The sequence below is a fragment of the Rhipicephalus microplus genome, chromosome 6 (assembly GCF_043290135.1).
Source record: "Rhipicephalus microplus isolate Deutch F79 chromosome 6, USDA_Rmic, whole genome shotgun sequence".
NCBI lineage: Eukaryota > Metazoa > Arthropoda > Arachnida > Ixodida > Ixodidae > Rhipicephalus > Rhipicephalus microplus.
Genome location: NC_134705.1, coordinates 192,062,892 through 192,079,470, shown reverse-complemented (window position 1 = coordinate 192,079,470; position 16,579 = coordinate 192,062,892). Strand labels below are relative to the sequence as shown.

The window sequence follows — 16,579 nt, the reverse complement described above, 5'->3', positions numbered from 1 at the left end:
TATTTATTTATATAATTTTATTACTCTTAAGTTAAAGAAAAAGCCAAAAGGAGAACGCTTGCTTATTAAACGCAATCTTCTTTTTTTCATGTTCAATCATTTGTCTAGATAAGGCTTCTAGCTTCTACCTACGGTGTCTGCTCATCTCTCTATCGGCACCGTTCAGCTGATTGAAAGCGGCAAAAGTCGCGAAAGTACACCCAGCTCAGCAGACGTTGCTACGATGGTGCGAATAGCTTTCGCACGAGTCGCGGGGATCGCTGCGAAGAGGAGCGCATTCGTCGCCCCACACGTCAGTCGTCGGCGGCTTTCCGTGGGCGACACGGCAAGCATGGAGCGAACGTTCTCGCGTTCAGACGTCGAGGAATTCGCCGCTCTCACGGGAGACCGCAACCCCATCCACCTGGACGGTGCTTGCGCGCAGCGCAAGGGCTTGCCGGCATGCGTCGTGCACGGGGCACTGATCAACGGGTGCGTAAAACTTCGCGCGAGCAAGAACACACACACACACGCACGCACACGGTTTACGGAATGATGCATAAATGTCCGGTTAAAGCAACGCGAAACCTCTATCAAGTCAGGAGGAGGGGCAAATCCGCCTGCCCACTGCTGGATCTCCGGCTGCCCTCCTGGTCTGAAACATGTAATACAATCTTGAATTGATCGAAGTGCATCAAATCTGGAAACGTTGTCTCAACGAATGCAATTAGTGTAACCTTCGCGATCGTTATGAAAAGTGGTCACTTATTCAGAAAAAATGTGGTTACTGATATGTAATTCTCTTCGTTGTGAAACGCCCACGTTTTGTGTACGATGCATACGCGCATGGCTTTCCTGGGAATATGATCTGTGGTCGTTTCATTAAACATTATGCTAGTTCCCGCCTGTGTACATCGTCTTTTCCTGTTGTGTACACGTCCACAAGCTGGTTTTCTCACTTCATCAATTGTGGCCAAATAGCCCTCATTTTGTGTCACTTTAATAAGGACTCGGCACGCACTAACAATGCACCGAGCACCTTTATCTCATTAATGGGTATACAAAACTTCATGTGTAGCCGCACTAATGAACTAGAAGAGACAGGCATCTCGGCATAATATGAACCGAATATCCTGCCATCTTTGTTAATTAAATAACCATTTAGTGTATAGCAATTAGGAAAAAGTAAACAGTTCACTTCAGTAACCAATCTACGTTACCAACATCTTTTCTGCTCCTGTTAACACTAACAGTAGGAGACTTCTATTTAGCAACAATTTCTTGCATTCTCAAATATATACAGCAATTGTGGAAGATTTACTGCGACAATGCGTAGTAAGTACTGGAACAAAGTGCCTCACCATTCTAAAGCCCAACTAGTGTTCTTTAACCTGCACGTAAATCTACGCGAAAATGCCTCTAGCATTTCACCTTCATTGAAATGTGGCCTCACTTGGCACTCGCTTTTTTCTGCAGCATTGTTTGAAAAAACTGTCTTGAGCTGGTGCAGCTCTTTTCAATAAAGGAAAATACACATTGCTACTAATTAATGCTTGTGTGTGATTTTCATTTTTTGCAGCTTGGTGTCGGCCGTTATTGGAACGAAGCTCCCAGGCCCTGGCTGCCTTGTTGTTCATCAAGTGCTGGAGTTTCCCAAGCCACGTAAGTTAAGAAACAGAACACGAAACTGTAATTAAGTCTGCCGACTCAATCCTTTTCTGCGTACAGGTGCTCATACAAAAGTTCAGTAAACTTTGCGGAGTTTGATAATATAGTTGATGGCCATGTGATAATTGTAGAGAATTTTAATTTGCCTCATGTTTGCTTGAACCTTTCACAGTGCATTCACAAAGTAATGGGAATGCCAGGCTTGTTAGACGATTTCTTTTATGATCTATTATCCTCTTCCTTGATCCAAAGTATCTATATACTCTTCTGCCACACTTTTGCACTGTAAACTATCAGCCAGTGTCATTGCTCTCTCAGGGTAACATATTGATGGTGCTATGTGAAGCTTTTGGGTTCAGTCCCTGATAATGGCAAGTCGTTTCGTCATGTACTCTGATTCCTTTACAATTATCCTGTGATTACTATACCATGATTAAAAACTAGAAATATTGTGTGCTTGCTATGGCTGTGTCTAACAAAAGAACTGTGCTCCTCGGTCCACTTCCGTTACTTTACAGCTTAGTACCGGAAACTCGGGACGTCAATTGCATGTTCTTGTTCCAGTTCTTGTAGGAGAGCCGGTCCGGGCACAAGTGGAGGTCAAGTCCGTCCGAAAGTCCATCGTCGAGTGCACCTATCAGTGCAAAGCCGGCCCCGACAAAGTGAGTTTTACAAAAGCGCCGATTGGAAACATTTGTGGTGCTCGTTGTGTCAGTACAGTCAAATGAACCCAATAGACAATTTGGCCGCTAAAGCACAGGGGACCTCAATTGCTCTATTTAACTGTAGTGTTCTAATAATGACGTCAGTTGAGATGTGTAAACGTGGATGGAAAATCACTCTTTTTGTCAGTGTGATCTCAACCCACAACCTTTAAACCATGTTTGCGGTGCTCTATTTTGGCTATGAACGGCTCTGGCTGCTAAGCACTCCCAGGAATTTCACTTACAGAAATACACAACAAAGTGAATAAGGAGGCACAGTTTGTCATAGCATGATAGGTACAGTATCAGACGGGTCATTCAAAAGTTGTGGGTTCGGATCCGCAGATGCAAAGCGTGATTTTTCGTCCACCTTGACTCGTTTCAATTCACGTAATTATTACTGCACCACTGTTAAAGACAACAATTAGCATCCCCTATTTCATTCCTGGCCTAATTGTCTACTGGGTGTATTTGGTATGTCTAACAAAGAAACAAGCACCTTTAAAAATTCATTTTCTTTTGTTCATTGCAGTGTCAATGGTGTACGTAGATAAAAAACACGCTTGCCTGCTTTTTATCCTTTGGTTTGTCACAGGTGGTCATGCGTGGCGAAGTCAAACTCTTCATCCGGCCTGAAAGTTCATCGTAGTAAACGAGCCATTGAGTGAGTCACAGTGGAGTTGCTTTTGCTTTTTGTTAGGTATGCAAATTCAAATGCTGTCAAGGTCAGAATTTAACTAACCATTGCAAGATTTGATGCTTCGCAGTGGCATGTTTAGCTTGTCCACTACTGCTGCACCGGACTATGACACTGAAACATTTAACATTTCGGAGTGGCATGGCAGTAAAGTGGTTGCAGTAAACTGCAGCACTGAAATTCACAACAGCCGCAGTAGGCTGCCTATGTATTTTGCGTGCTGACATTTCTTCTACAAGTTGCATGTGCTTCAATATTTCTAGTATACACTAAAAGTAAGAATTGTCGATTCTTTACATATAACTGTTTTTTTGTCTTTTCATTTAAAGATTGGCATATTTCAGTTACATTGTGAAAGTGCCGAGGTGCAGTGAATTATTTGTGGTTTAAATAGACTCTAAAGGCAAGTATTAAGTCGAGGTTGATTGCTGAAATAGCGGTCCAGAAAACTCGTGGTGTTACTTTTTTGCCAAAGAAGTGATTATTTTGAAGTAAAATTGCGTTTTAGTGGTCCGCATCGGTTTAGCGCACTTCAAGTTACTTGCCTCAAGCAGGACGTCTCACGTCACTGTTTCGTGCACGTTGACCGGCTTTACTCTGCGGCCGCCGACACCAGTAGCAGCAGAACGAAAGCAGCGGGAGCCACAACAGCAACAACGGCCATTGAACGATTTCCTGCCACAGCCTCTGCGATGACAGACGTGCTTGGTTCAACTGGGCCCTGCTAGATGGCACAACCTCTCCACTCCCACAAGGCGAAAATTGAAATTTTGAACTACTTGGCCATTCCCCATAGATACGTTTAGCGGTTCTTTTTTTTTTCATGAATCACGCAGAAATGAGCAAGCTGCATTTTATTACGCCTCTTGATGCACTGAAGGTTCTTTATTTAGTGTAGCTAGTTCGATTGCTAGTGATTAATTGTAGGCGGTGTGTCTGATGTCATCGGGATCATTTTGCGAATGTCCTGTTGCGGCGTATGTATTTTTGCGCATTTACATTAATTTCTCGGCAAGTAGGGCACTGCTATTGATAACGTCATTTTAGACGTTACACATTGAGCTTTCACGCTGACGTAAATTGTTATTCGACTTCAGTGTCCCTTTAAAAAATACTCAATGCACAGAAGTACAAGCGCGTACATACAACTGTCGCGGTTAGGCACTTAATGCGCACTGCTCAAACACAGACAAACACACAAGTGTACACAGGATGAGCACGAACATAATTCTTAGTTCTTTTTAAACAAAGACAGGGTGTGCGAACACTGACAGAGAAAGGAAGACAGTACATTACAAACGCCAGGGCATTTGTGTTGTCCTGTCTTCCTTTTTTAGGGCGTTTGTGGTGTCCCATCTTCTTTTCTGTGTCAGTGCTCTCACACCCTGTCTTTTTAAAATGAATATGCACCAACTATCTCAAATCTCTGTTATTGCAAGTCTTACCTCTTCGTGTGTGAGCAGCCCGGTCTTTTCGTAAACGCAGCATCGAGCAAAGTGACCTTCGTACGCCTTTTAACCAGTGTAATTTCAAAGCGAACTTGCAGTAGAAACACATGAGGTACAATGTGTTCAAATCTTGAGATAAGTGCGCATGCACGAGTCACCACACCCTGTGGAGGCGCATGCCTTTCGCACCATTTTTAGGAAAGCACAATGAAATTGCTTAGCTCTGAGAAACTAGCTCACCGTTAGTTAGCTGGACAATTTATGCTTCGTAGCTTAGTGGTTTCGCGCTGCGGAGCGAGAGGTCGTAGGTTCGACGCCCAGCGGCAGAACTTTTAGGGGCAAAGCTTTTTAAGGTCACGGCTTGTCCATTGGCGAAGGTCTTGTGCATCGTAGCCGCCGCTGACGATGAAGAACAAGCACATTCCAGACCATGCACTTTCTGAAGATGATGACGGCGATGATCATGAACGACTGGCTTGTGCAGTACATGACGTCTTGGCACACTTTATGATGCATTTTGTATGGCTGGAAACAACCAACAACCACCAGAGGGACATTCTAAGACCTCGTCTTTGCCAACTGCCGGCTAGATCCGATATCAAAAAGCGGTAATAATCCAAGGCAAAACGAGATTTGCCTTGGATTCACGTTCAAAGTCAACACAACATACCAGTTATGGCCAACAAACATTGTATATTACAGCACACCGCTTGGCACTCATTTACATGCATGAGTGGTTAATGCCACGGATTATTTGTGGTAACACCGAATGATCCAATTGCTTCGCCCACTCATTATCATTCATTTCACAAATATTCAGCGTTTACTTCTTGTCTTTTTTTTTCTTTGCAATCTGTTAGTGGATATTTTACAATTTCGTATCCATGACGGAAATGTGTCAGTGGAGCCATGGTAGACCTCGCAATAAAATTTGCTAACATGACTGGCTAGAAACCAGTTTTTTGTTTATAACCAACCTTGAGCTTATGCAATGCAATTGTGAACGTAAAGTACAGGTTGCTTTCCTACGCACTGTATCCGCCGGAGGATATGGCTTTAAAGTCATACCCAAAAAACCAGGAAAATACACAAACTACGATAAGCAGGCTATGAAATGTAAGAATGTACAATTGTTAAACCTCCACACATTGAATATTGACTACGTTGAAATGTGAGCAATTCAAATGCCTTCATCAATCGTTCCTCCTTTCTACTAATTTTATGGTAGATTCATAGACATTTGCATTTAACTGTGCTTATACATTTAGTGTTTTTCTTCTTGCTGCTAAGCACAATTGTCCGATACCACCTTAATGTTTTGGAATGTACTATATGTATGCTGCCTGTATTGAATGTATGTATAGAATGTATGTGTATAGAGAGTCATAGGATTACATGTCAAATCAAACAAACATAATGTGCCTGATGAAAGGTATATTATGCCATGTCAACAGATGCAGGATGTCTTGTTGATCAAGCTAAATTGCCTATTACGGGGAAATTACAAATTCTTCCCACAAACAAACCATTTTTCACCAGTCTAAGAGTATTTTCACAGTCAGATTATTTTTTGCGGTGATAACAATAGCAACTATATCATTGCAAATGCATGATTTCCCACTTTTATAATGCTTGCTAAGTGTAGCCACAGACCTAGTGAAGGCAGCAAAAGTCAAGCACACATCATAGACGGAAGTGATATGGGGAAAAAAAAACTTTATTCTCTTAAATAGGAAGATGACAGTAAGTTTCAAGTGGGTTACACTGTAACATTATGTAAAACACTCACAAGGCACTTCACGAAAAATTTCACGACTCGAAAAACGACACTCCCTAAACAATGCAGTTTTTTACTGGAAAACCGTGCCACTTCCGGTCAAACAACCACGGCAGTTTCTGTCAAATCAACAAGTCTCGAGCGTCATCGGGCTCGAGCAGTTATTTCAATGAGCCTCCTCGCGTAACAAACGTCAGTGTCAAAACCGAGAAAAGTCAATCACAAAAGGACCGACAACTCATGTCCCGCAAGTAGCCAGCAATCTACTCTTGCCTCGCAGCTAAACAAGCATCCCGATACACAAATGCTGATCAACTATAAATATAATTGCACTGTGACCGTAGCCCTAAAAAGCTACAGCAGCAACTCTGTTGACAAAAACATTTTTACAAAGCTTGCATAAATGCGCAAAAAAGCACTTGATGGCATAGGCAGAATTTGTTGAAGATGCGAGAAAAAACATGCAAAATACATTGGTGACGTGTCAGAGCGCCAAAAAAAAAAAGGCAGAGTTTTTGTATTTACATGTTGTAAGGTAACCATTGTATACAAACCTTATGCTATCGTAGAAGCACATCACAAACAATACAGTTATTTGTGAAGTAGACGTCGATTCAGATAAACGCAGCACTGAAATGCAGCTTCTGCTACGTTCATTGTAATCATTATTATGGCTGACTAATTACAGGGCTTAATGTAGCCCTTTTTAATATATATGTATATATATACTATATATATATATATAAAGGGTATGCATGTATAGTACTATGAAAGAAAAGTCAAGTCAACATCTAGTTTCCACACAATTTGATTTTATCTTAACATTTGTTTTAATAGTTGTATGTTTTTGCACATGTTCGTAATTTGGAGGCTGAATGGAAATGGCTAACATCGTGAGCTGCAATAACTGGAAATGGTCCAGAGATTTTCAAAAAAGAAACAAAAACAAACACGATTTTTCATGTTTATATGCATTCAAAACAAAAACACAGTCACCCTGAGAATCAATATGAGGCTCAAAGGCTGTTCACAAGCCTCAAATTTTACTACAGCAACTTCTATTTTCAAGCATTGCAGCCCAATGCTTATTCTTTAACAGCAATCTGCATCTCCACCACAGAAAATGAAAAGCTTGGCCTTCGCCGCCCAAGCTGGATAACACCATCTTCAGAAAAACTGCATGCACTGTGTGTGTGTGCGGAATTTTTCGACAAAGACATTCGCCATAAATGCACTACATTGGCAACAACGATTTTCGCGTCACTATTGTACAGTTCGAAGGGGCTGTTCAGCCAAAAACTTGGCACGCTCGTCAATAAAAAAACTGCTGCTACATGAAGTGATGACATCACAACCGATCGGTGGCGGCGTGCTCACCGCACTCACAGTGCCTTAAAGGTCCGGGGTCATCTTCTCTAGATTAATTGCATGTGTGCAGACAGTTAACGAGTTTGCTACGTCGTAGTGTTGCAACAGTCTCGATTTCGTTACTCACAGGTGTTGACGAAGACAAAGGAAAACACATTCTATGAAATGAAAAGCAAAAATTGTCGGGGTATTTCGTGATGTGTCGATGGTGATGAAAGCATCATCTGTGTAGGCAGCCAGTGTGTTGAAGCTTGCAGTTGATGCAAAATGCGCTTCTGCAGCTTACTGCGCGATCTAGAAGGCATGCTCAATGTTGCCTTTCACCAAGATATGCCGCGCATTGTTCTAAGCTCTCGCAGAAAAATAAAAAAAGTGGTTAGAAAACTGTGCCTAACAGTGCATTGTATGGTACACAGTTGGCTGGCCTTGCGAACGGGGGCAAACTCCACGTATGCATCTAGTACGACGTCAACACTAATGAATTAGCCTCTTCTAAAGTACTATTTCGAGTTCCTTTAGAAGGTGTCACGAACAAGCCCGCTCTCAAACTTGTACGTGTAGCCACATGACAAAGCAGCACATTTATTGATTTATAAGTGTAGTAACGTTTTCGCATATATGTACCACTGAGCATTTTTGAAGAGGAAAAACGACGAGTGATCTCCCTCGCAGAGGCTCATGATCAACTATATACCAACAACCAGGAACTGCTAGTGCACAGTTTCAAAGAGACGGCTGGCACCTCCGTCACCAGGCCTATCATTCCATGAGCAGATGAAGAAAGTCCATCCGGCTTGAACAAGCTCCCACCAATCTCTCGTCGTTTCAACTGAACGAGCACGACAGAAGAAACGCCAAGTCCAACATGCCACTGAACTTGACCAACCGTGAAAACAACGAATCCAGCTTGGCACAAGTCTCTGATGTAATCAGCAGAATCATCTTGCGCCGTCTCGGGCCCGTGGCGACCTGCTGTGGACGATGCCGGTCCTGTGTGTGCTGCCACAAGTCGACGAAGAATGCACGTCTTCAAGGAGTACTGATGCAATATTTCTTGCTTTCCTTCTCTTTGTTAAATGAGAGTACGGGATCTCAAAACTGTACGACAGCTACAACGAGGTCTCAATGTGCTGCGAATACCTCAATGTAATTGCGTTTCTAAAGCCAGTCTTCAAGTTTTTGGTGTTATACTGTGTCGCGACATTACGATCCGGAATGTGATCACACGTGAGCAGAATGTAGCAGTATTTGGGTATCTCTCCAGCTCCCTTAATAATGCCACTTTCATGCTGCTACTCAATGTAAAAGCTGATGCAGTAGCGCGGTAGACAAGAAACGTCAAACCACTACATTGGGCCACTTTCGTAAGATCACTTTTAGTATCATGAAGTCACGATACAGAATTTAGAAATTGAAGTAAAACTGGCTGTACAGAGGCTGTTATATGAAATTTTTCAGGGCCTGAGGCTCAGCAGTATTGTTTTCTGCGGTTTTGAGGTCCCAGACTTTCCTATAGGGCATAAAAAATAAAGGGGGGGGGGGGGGGTGATAGTTAAATGCATCAGTGCCCCTTTCGGTTTGTCTAGCACGCCAGCTCATAATGCTCAGACCCATCCGCCGGTGAGCTTGTGGAAGAGCTCTTCATTGAGCGCCTGGTTCTGGTCTTTGGAGCGCATGCTGAGGAAGATGTATCCGCCGATGAACTCGTGCACCGTCTTGCAGTCGGCGCTGAGGCAGGAGAAGGCGACGCGCTGGTCTTCCTCGAACTGGACATTCATTTGCTTCACCTCCCAGTTGACGTTCCAGGCCATCATGGTGTTGAAGCGCCACGTCTTGATGTGGTCGCCCGTTGAAAGCTCCATGCGCATCAGCCGGTTGAAGGCCACGCCCAGCAGTTCCTACGAGGAGGCATCGCAATGGAACACCATTAGGCAGAGTCGAGTTAGAGGGACACTGAAGCAGAACGATAAATCTGTTTCTATCAATAATTTGCTCATTGATTATCATTGGTTTCATAATCCTGAGTTCATTCTTTCAAGGGAAATTGAAGAAGTTGTTCAGAGCCAGCTTTTTTTTTGATTTCACACCAAAACCCCAATGACGGTACACAATTGTGACATTACGCATTCAAACTGCTTTTTCTACATTGGCCCAAGAGAAGTTCTTGGAACATACCACATTCAGTCTTTGGCTCCATTGAAAAACTATGCAATTCACCCTCAACCGATGAACCATTATACAGGCCCCGTCACAGACTGTCAGAATTTATGATACCGTAATTACTCGAATCTAACGCGCACCTTTTTTCCGGTTAAGCGAGTTCATAAATCGCATGCGTGTTAGAATCGAGTACGAACCAAAAAATTGCGGTCAATCTATTGCCATCGGCAAATCCAAAATGGTCGCCCCCTATGTGCGTCGGCATGGCGCGTCGGCCATTTCTGCCTATGTGTTTCTCATGTGCGGCACTTCGTACGTGTGCTGAGGAGTTCGTCATCTAGTAGTGCATTAGCATCGACGGCGTTAAAGGGCCGACTCCAAAAACTCGAGTGCACCACGATGCCGCTTTTAAAAGAAAAGTCATCGCGTGTGCAGAAACGGACGGAAATCGGGCCGCATCGCGGTCGTTCGGTGTTCCCGAAACGTGCCTGCGGGACCGGCGGAAACAAAAGCAGAAGATTGTCGACAGCAAAGCTTCACGCAAAGGCTTCAGTGGACCACAGCAGGGTCGGTTTCCGCAAATTAAAGAGCTGCTCGGCGAGTATGTGCTTGAGCAGCGAGCGGCACAGCGGCCCGTGACGACAGAACTGCTCCAAGTGCGGGCTATGCAATTAGTCTTAGAAAACGGTCTAATGCGGAGCCAGTTTAAAGCGAGCAGGTGCTGGCTAACTAACTTCATGAAAAGGAAAGGCTTTTACCTCCGAAGGGGAACAGGCATGTGCGAAAAGTTTTGCGGAGGAGTACGATGAGAAGCTTCACAGTTTTCAGAGGTTCGTCCTAAACTTGCGGCGCAACAACGGCTACCTGCTTGGGCAAATCGGGAATGCCGATCAGACGCCTCTTTACTTCGACATGCCTGGCACCACAACCGTCAAGAAGAAGGGGGCGAAGCAAGTTCGCGTGCTGACATCGGTCCACGGTAAAACTACAGTGACGGCAATGCTCTGTTACACGTCAGATGGGCACAAGCTTCGCCCGTACCTCATATTTAAATGGAAGACGCTCCCGAAAGGAGTCGTTTTTTCGAGTGGTGTGATCGTGCAGGCCAGCGAGAAAAATGGGTGCGCGTTGCAATCGATGTCTTACGTTTTTTTTGTTTTTTTTTCGCGGTGGAAATCGGGTGCGCGTTACAATCGAGGGCGCAGTAGAATCGAGTAAATACGGTATTCACAAACGCCGACGTTCAACTTGTATTTTTTTTCTCGTGCGTTTTCCCCTTACCAAGCATATTGCAGCAAGAATGGTGACTTTGGTATTGTGAACGGGTAATTTACTAACACAAAAAGACTTTATTTTTAGTGTTCCATGAGTTAGAAGGTAGTGTTCAAGCTTTCCATGGCAGCATACTCCACTGTGCATCTTTTTATGAGGGTTTGGCAAAGCCAGGTAGGTGAGCATGAAAGACTTGCCTCTTTCTTGCTGCCGCTGAAGCGCACAACGAAGAGTGAGATGCCAAACTCGGGTAGCGCTTGCCAGGCCTTGATGAAGTTCATCTTGGCATCTACGAGGCTGAGGTCCTTGACGTTCCCATGCGCTTCGACAATCCTTTGAACAATGGCCTGCGTGAAACAACAGCAATCTGCTATAATACTTCTCAATATTTTCAAAAATTACAGCAGTATTCCTCTCATGGATAATAGTGTAAGTGAAAGGGTCCTTATCATTATCAGCCCATCTTATGTCCACTGCAGAATGAAGGCCTCTCCCAATCACATTCGATTTAGCCTATCTCGTGCCAAGTGATTTCATTTTATCCATGTGAAGTTCTTGATTCCGTCATTCCATCAAACTTGCGACTATCCTTTGCTGTGCCTCCCATCCCATAGTAACCATTCCATTGCTCTGTTTCATGCTTTATTCCTTTTTCTAATGTCAACTAGAATAAAACATCCACAAGCTATTTGTTCCCTGACCCATTCTGTGGCATTCTGATCAGTTATTGTAGAGCATGTCGTTTTCGTTCTAGTGCATGATGTGTGGTTTTTAACATTTTCTCCAGCTTTTTCGTTATCAGCCACATACGTTAAAACAAACAGTAATGAAATTATATATAATTGTGATATGCAGCACAGACTAGCAATACACTAAGTGTTGTTAGTCAGTGCAATGTGTCATTTTGCTCATGCCTTCTCTGCCCCGTTCCCGGAGGTAAATGCCCACCTGTTTGCTCTTGAGTTTCTTGATGAAGCGGGGCGCAACAAAGTCCTCAACGTCGATGTCAAGCTGAGAGGGCACCAGTGCTGGGGCAGGTGCGGGCCTCTGCAGCTGCAGGAACTGCTGGATGGAGTGCACCTCGGCCTCGTACGAGGCGTCCGCCATGGTCTTGCCCTTGGCCGCCAGTCGACAGCCGGCCATCCACTGGGCGTACTGGTCCTCCTGTGTCCGAGCATGAAGGACGCACGATTTACAGCGGAAGCGTCAGTACTTATTAGAATGTGGCTGAAACCTCTTTCTTAGATATCGATCTTAAGCAAGTGACCCACTACGGCGGTTTAGCGGTTGCGATGCTCGACCGCTGACCCGAAAATCGCAAGATTGAATCCCGGCTGCAACAACCACGTTTTAGTGGAAGTCAAAGCGGTAGAGGTCAGAGTGTCCACATTTAGGTGCACTTTCCAACAACCCAACGTGGTAGAAATTTCGAGAGCTAACAGCAACCCTGATAACAATGTAGTGGTTTTCAGGACATAAAGCCTTAATAGTTATTATCCCGAATCTATTGCAACACGAGATCGAGAAAAGTTTTCACAAAACTAGCGGCAGCTCTGTTGGACGATGAGAAGTGCAAGTAAAACATGTGCACATTGTGTATTGCATGAAACGACAATATATAGCGCTCGGCACAGACAAGCAACTCTAGTTGGTTGGTTTGTCGAGTTTAAGATCCCAAAGCGACTTAGGATATAAGAGTCTGTAGTGAATGGCTCCGGATAAATTCAACCACCTGGGGTTCTTTAGCATGCACTGACGTCACACAGTACGTAAACCTCTAGCATTCTGCTTCCTTAGATATCCAGCTACTGAGGCTATGTTCGAACTCGTGTATTTTGGGTTGTTGGGCTCGAACACTATACCTTTACGGAGGCCCCAAGCAACACTGTTGAGAGTTCGTCCACAGGTTTTCTAAATTTCAATATTTGTGCCGACACCCAAGGTGAGATGCTTGGTGCCTACCGTTTCACAGCGGAGCCAGTACTCGGTCATTCCTTCGGGGCCGGGCACTTCCAGGCGAATCCCGTACTTGCCTTGGGCGAGGTACACATCAGGCGTGACTTCGGAACCTGTGCAAAACAACAGGAAGAGTTGTACGTATTGGCTCACTCAAAGAAGCTACTCATCATACGAAACCCTACATCAAATGTGCCTACCTTCGTTCTAATATGACATGTTCCATCATGCTGCCCACGACCACTAATGAAACACAGGAAGGTAAAACATCAAAGCCAGTTTGGTGCTCAAACTTGATGCTTTCATGTGTGGCCAGTATGTAGAAGTTTGCACAGTCATCAAATTCTGATGTGCGTTTAGAATGTCAACAGTGTTGAGAGTGTTGCAACACATTAAGCAGACAGGGCTCTAGAAATACACTAAAAAACAAAACAAAAACACAGCAGATAATGGCCTGTGCGTCTATTATTTTTGGGCATCAACATGAATGCTCTTTACAAGTACATGAACTCGCTGGTGCGTGTCATAGTTCACGTCTTGTATGACAAAGAAATAGTTCGCGTATGAGGGCGTGAAGTCGAAAAAGTGGCCCACCTTTGAGGTTGATGACGTATGAGGGGCTTCCGCCACCTTCGTACTCCTCCCTCGACTTGTAGATGCACATGCGCGTCTCCTTGAAGATGAAGAACATGCGCTTGAAGCCCTTCAACGTGAATCGCTTGGGCCTGCACAGCATAAACGTTGCAGTCAGTTTGCATGAAGATGAAAATGCTCTCCTAGGGCAGTTACAAGTGAAGTGTGTGTATAAAGACTCACTCATACTGTTATAGTGCTACCTTTTTCAAACAAAAGTGCACAAACTGATAACTTCAAAAGCAGTAACATATGCATCAAATTGGTAGAAAAGGCTGGTTGGGGCTGGCTCAGACAAACTCGCCAGGAGTGCACCTAAATGGGCTTGTTGGCACATCATTAAGACGGTAACAAACAGCGCTAGACATGGAACGGTGATAGAACGAGATACACTACTATGATGTAAGTCACCTGCCTGTGGTTCTGTCACCATCTTGCATCTTCAGTCTTAGCGAAACTCTACTCAGAATAGCGAAACCACAGTTACTGTTGAACAGTATGGTTTGCATGCATAAACGTAATGATGCTAAAGCAATGCACAACATCACTGAATTTTTTGTGAATCCTGGCATCAATGTGGCCTGGCCACGGGGAGGAGGCAGGGGTGTGCGACTTACTTGAGGAACCGCAGATAGCTGTGCAGCTCAGGCACTTGTGTGATGTTTGAGGTCTCGCTTGATATGGCGCTGCCCTCCAGGGTCACCTGGAGGTCGGTCAGGGCGGCGTCGATGTCGTCTTCGCCTTGCGAGAAGTCCGGCTGGCTACTGTTGGCCTGCAGATTCACTTGGAGCTGCGTGAAAGTGTGACGAGGTCGTGTCAAGCATCGCATTTCCGTTTCTCAGCGTGTCGAATACACAGCCAAGCTGACTGTTGATCTATTCTGCTTGAACTACGGTGTTTCGTTGACGTAATGCCGCTTAATGAAGACATCTTTCACTGTAGTGTACCTGTTGATAAATTAAGGAAATTGAAGTGGCAGAAAAGACAACTCGCCACAAGTAGAGACCGAACCCAAAACTTCCCGACCATGTGCCTGACGCTCCACCATTTAAGCATAATGAGGGACATAACGTGGGCCTTACAGGACACGCTGTTTATCTATTTATTTTATTTATTATTATACCAAAAAATACCCCAGCTTGGGGTTTTACATGAGGGATGGTCTGTTATGTAGTGACAATGACTCGCTGCACACCTTGAAGGCTTGCGAGTTGGATTGGAACACAACATCTCTGTCTCTTGCTGTGGTGACAGAGAAGGAGCTCGTGGCCAGCAGCTAAAGTACTGTAATACATCAGTGTCTGCATTTGATTTGTACGTACTGAAATCCACCCACATTTCAATCTAGTGGCCATGTGATGCTGTGTAGATGTCGAAGTGACCAGAAAAAAACGCGCCTTATTTCAAGCAACACTCTTCATACTTCCATACCTTTGTTACTGCTTCACCCCCATAGACGCATTGTGCCAGTCATATGTATAGTACTCGTATACTGAAACGAGATAGCATTCTTCTTTAGTGTAACAAGTGCAACGAGCAAGTGTTAATTGTAACTGTGTCAGTGTCATGTTGTGGCTAACCTGGCACTAAAGGTATTGTTGCTTCTGACACAAGTGCTAGAGCCAAAATTACGCCCATGTGACATGAACTGAAGATGAAACGAAAGGGCGTGCCCTTACACAAGTTGCATACACAAAGTCACTGCCGCTGTTCAGGTTTCATTTGACACTGATAATACAGACACAAAGGGACAGACCAGCTAACAGCCAGCACCCGCCCACCTGGAGCGCAGCAAAGAGCATCATCTCCTCTTCGGTGCAGTCTATCTCCTCAGTGAGCAGGGCCCAGCGCGCCTGCTCGTAAATCTGGTTGATGCGCACGGCGTCCTTGCGCGGGTTCAGGTCGTAGAACGAGTAGAACTTGTAGCGCAGCTGCAGCAGGTCGAACTCCCGCACGTCCTGCTCCATGAGCGACAGCGACGAGTCAAGCCACCTGCAATGCGACAGGCGAAGAGCGTTGTCTAAGAGAGTCCAGAACACCGAGGACGTGACAGTGCTTTCACAATAGCTGAAATGTATTCCAAGTGAAGCTTGCTGCGAGTTGCAGATTTGAATGGTGGCATCGATGTACAGACGGGTCCTCTTTGAAAGTGAACAGCTCCATGCACATGTTTGGCTCTACCTATCTCAGAGAAGCATAGGGGCTTAGATTTGCATAAGACTATTGGTTGCTGACAGCTCTTGACACACTAGTTACGTTCATGAACAATGTTTCCTTATCCACATTGTGTTAGAGGGACAGCAATGATGATGGTGTTCTTTAGTGTGCTCCCTGTAACAGTGGACTGTATTGCACAGTGTAAACCCAGCACCGACGAGCATTCAGAATGCAAAGCTCGAAGTTGTGCCAGTCACACGTTTATTTGTGTGCGTCGTTTTGCAATAATTCATGCTCTCTTGGACGTGAGCTTGTCAGCGAGCGGCCGGGTGGGAAATTTGCTCTCTTATTGAGGTCGCTTGTCATTTCACGTTGCCTCATCTTACTGTTTCACGCATCCCCGTCGTCGTTGCCTGTAGCAACACAAGTGTTGTGTTGCTAAGTGCGTGAATGAAGGTCCCCACTCCTTGCATCAACAAAAAAGTTTGGAGGGAGCATCGCGAAATGCGAGAGAAAGAAAGACAAGTAGTAGGCCTGGCAGTGATCGTGCGAAGCCTTGCTTGCCCTATTTTTCCCGATAGGGCAAGGGCCTCTGCAATCTTTTTATTTTTACTTGACAATATCTCACATAGATACAGTCAATCCTTTTTATAAGAAACACTGATATAGGAAACAAACGTGTATAAGACGCCAGTGTGCCTACTCAGTAATAGTGGTCGATGAGAAAATGCACACCTGATAGCCTCCTTATAAGAGACAT

At 44.6% G+C, this 16,579-nt stretch overlaps 2 protein-coding genes across 6 annotated transcripts in view; one reads left to right on the top strand and one right to left on the bottom strand.

Moving 5' to 3' along the window:
• The first annotated feature begins 139 nt into the window (after nt 1-139).
• The window catches only part of LOC119166725 (hydroxyacyl-thioester dehydratase type 2, mitochondrial), a 48,481-nt gene continuing 32,041 nt past the window's right edge, over nt 140-16,579 (top strand). Inside the window, exons 1-5 of one of the 4 annotated variants that reach the window (XM_075867363.1) lie at nt 140-471; nt 1,559-1,641; nt 2,212-2,309; nt 2,947-3,015; nt 3,668-5,450. In XM_075867363.1, coding sequence (XP_075723478.1) covers nt 224-471; nt 1,559-1,641; nt 2,212-2,309; nt 2,947-3,000 — 483 coding nt within the window. In that variant the 5' untranslated portion in view covers nt 140-223 and the 3' untranslated portion in view covers nt 3,001-3,015; nt 3,668-5,450. Of the gene's footprint in view, nt 472-1,558; nt 1,642-2,211; nt 2,310-2,946; nt 3,236-3,664; nt 5,451-16,579 lie in introns of those variants that run through there. The other 3 variants (XM_075867362.1, XM_075867361.1, XM_037418050.2) reach the window with 3 other exon arrangements.
• Nucleotides 6,193-16,579, bottom strand: part of LOC119166726 (unc-112-related protein) — a 34,588-nt gene continuing 24,201 nt past the window's right edge. For both annotated transcript variants that reach the window (XM_037418052.2, XM_037418051.2), the window contains exons 6-12: nt 15,444-15,654; nt 14,280-14,452; nt 13,624-13,754; nt 13,036-13,142; nt 12,022-12,237; nt 11,271-11,420; nt 6,193-9,539 (exon numbers count right to left, since the gene is read on the bottom strand). In XM_037418052.2, coding sequence (XP_037273949.1) covers nt 9,246-9,539; nt 11,271-11,420; nt 12,022-12,237; nt 13,036-13,142; nt 13,624-13,754; nt 14,280-14,452; nt 15,444-15,654 — 1,282 coding nt within the window. In that variant the 3' untranslated portion in view covers nt 6,193-9,245. The remainder of the gene's footprint in view (nt 9,540-11,270; nt 11,421-12,021; nt 12,238-13,035; nt 13,143-13,623; nt 13,755-14,279; nt 14,453-15,443; nt 15,655-16,579) is intronic.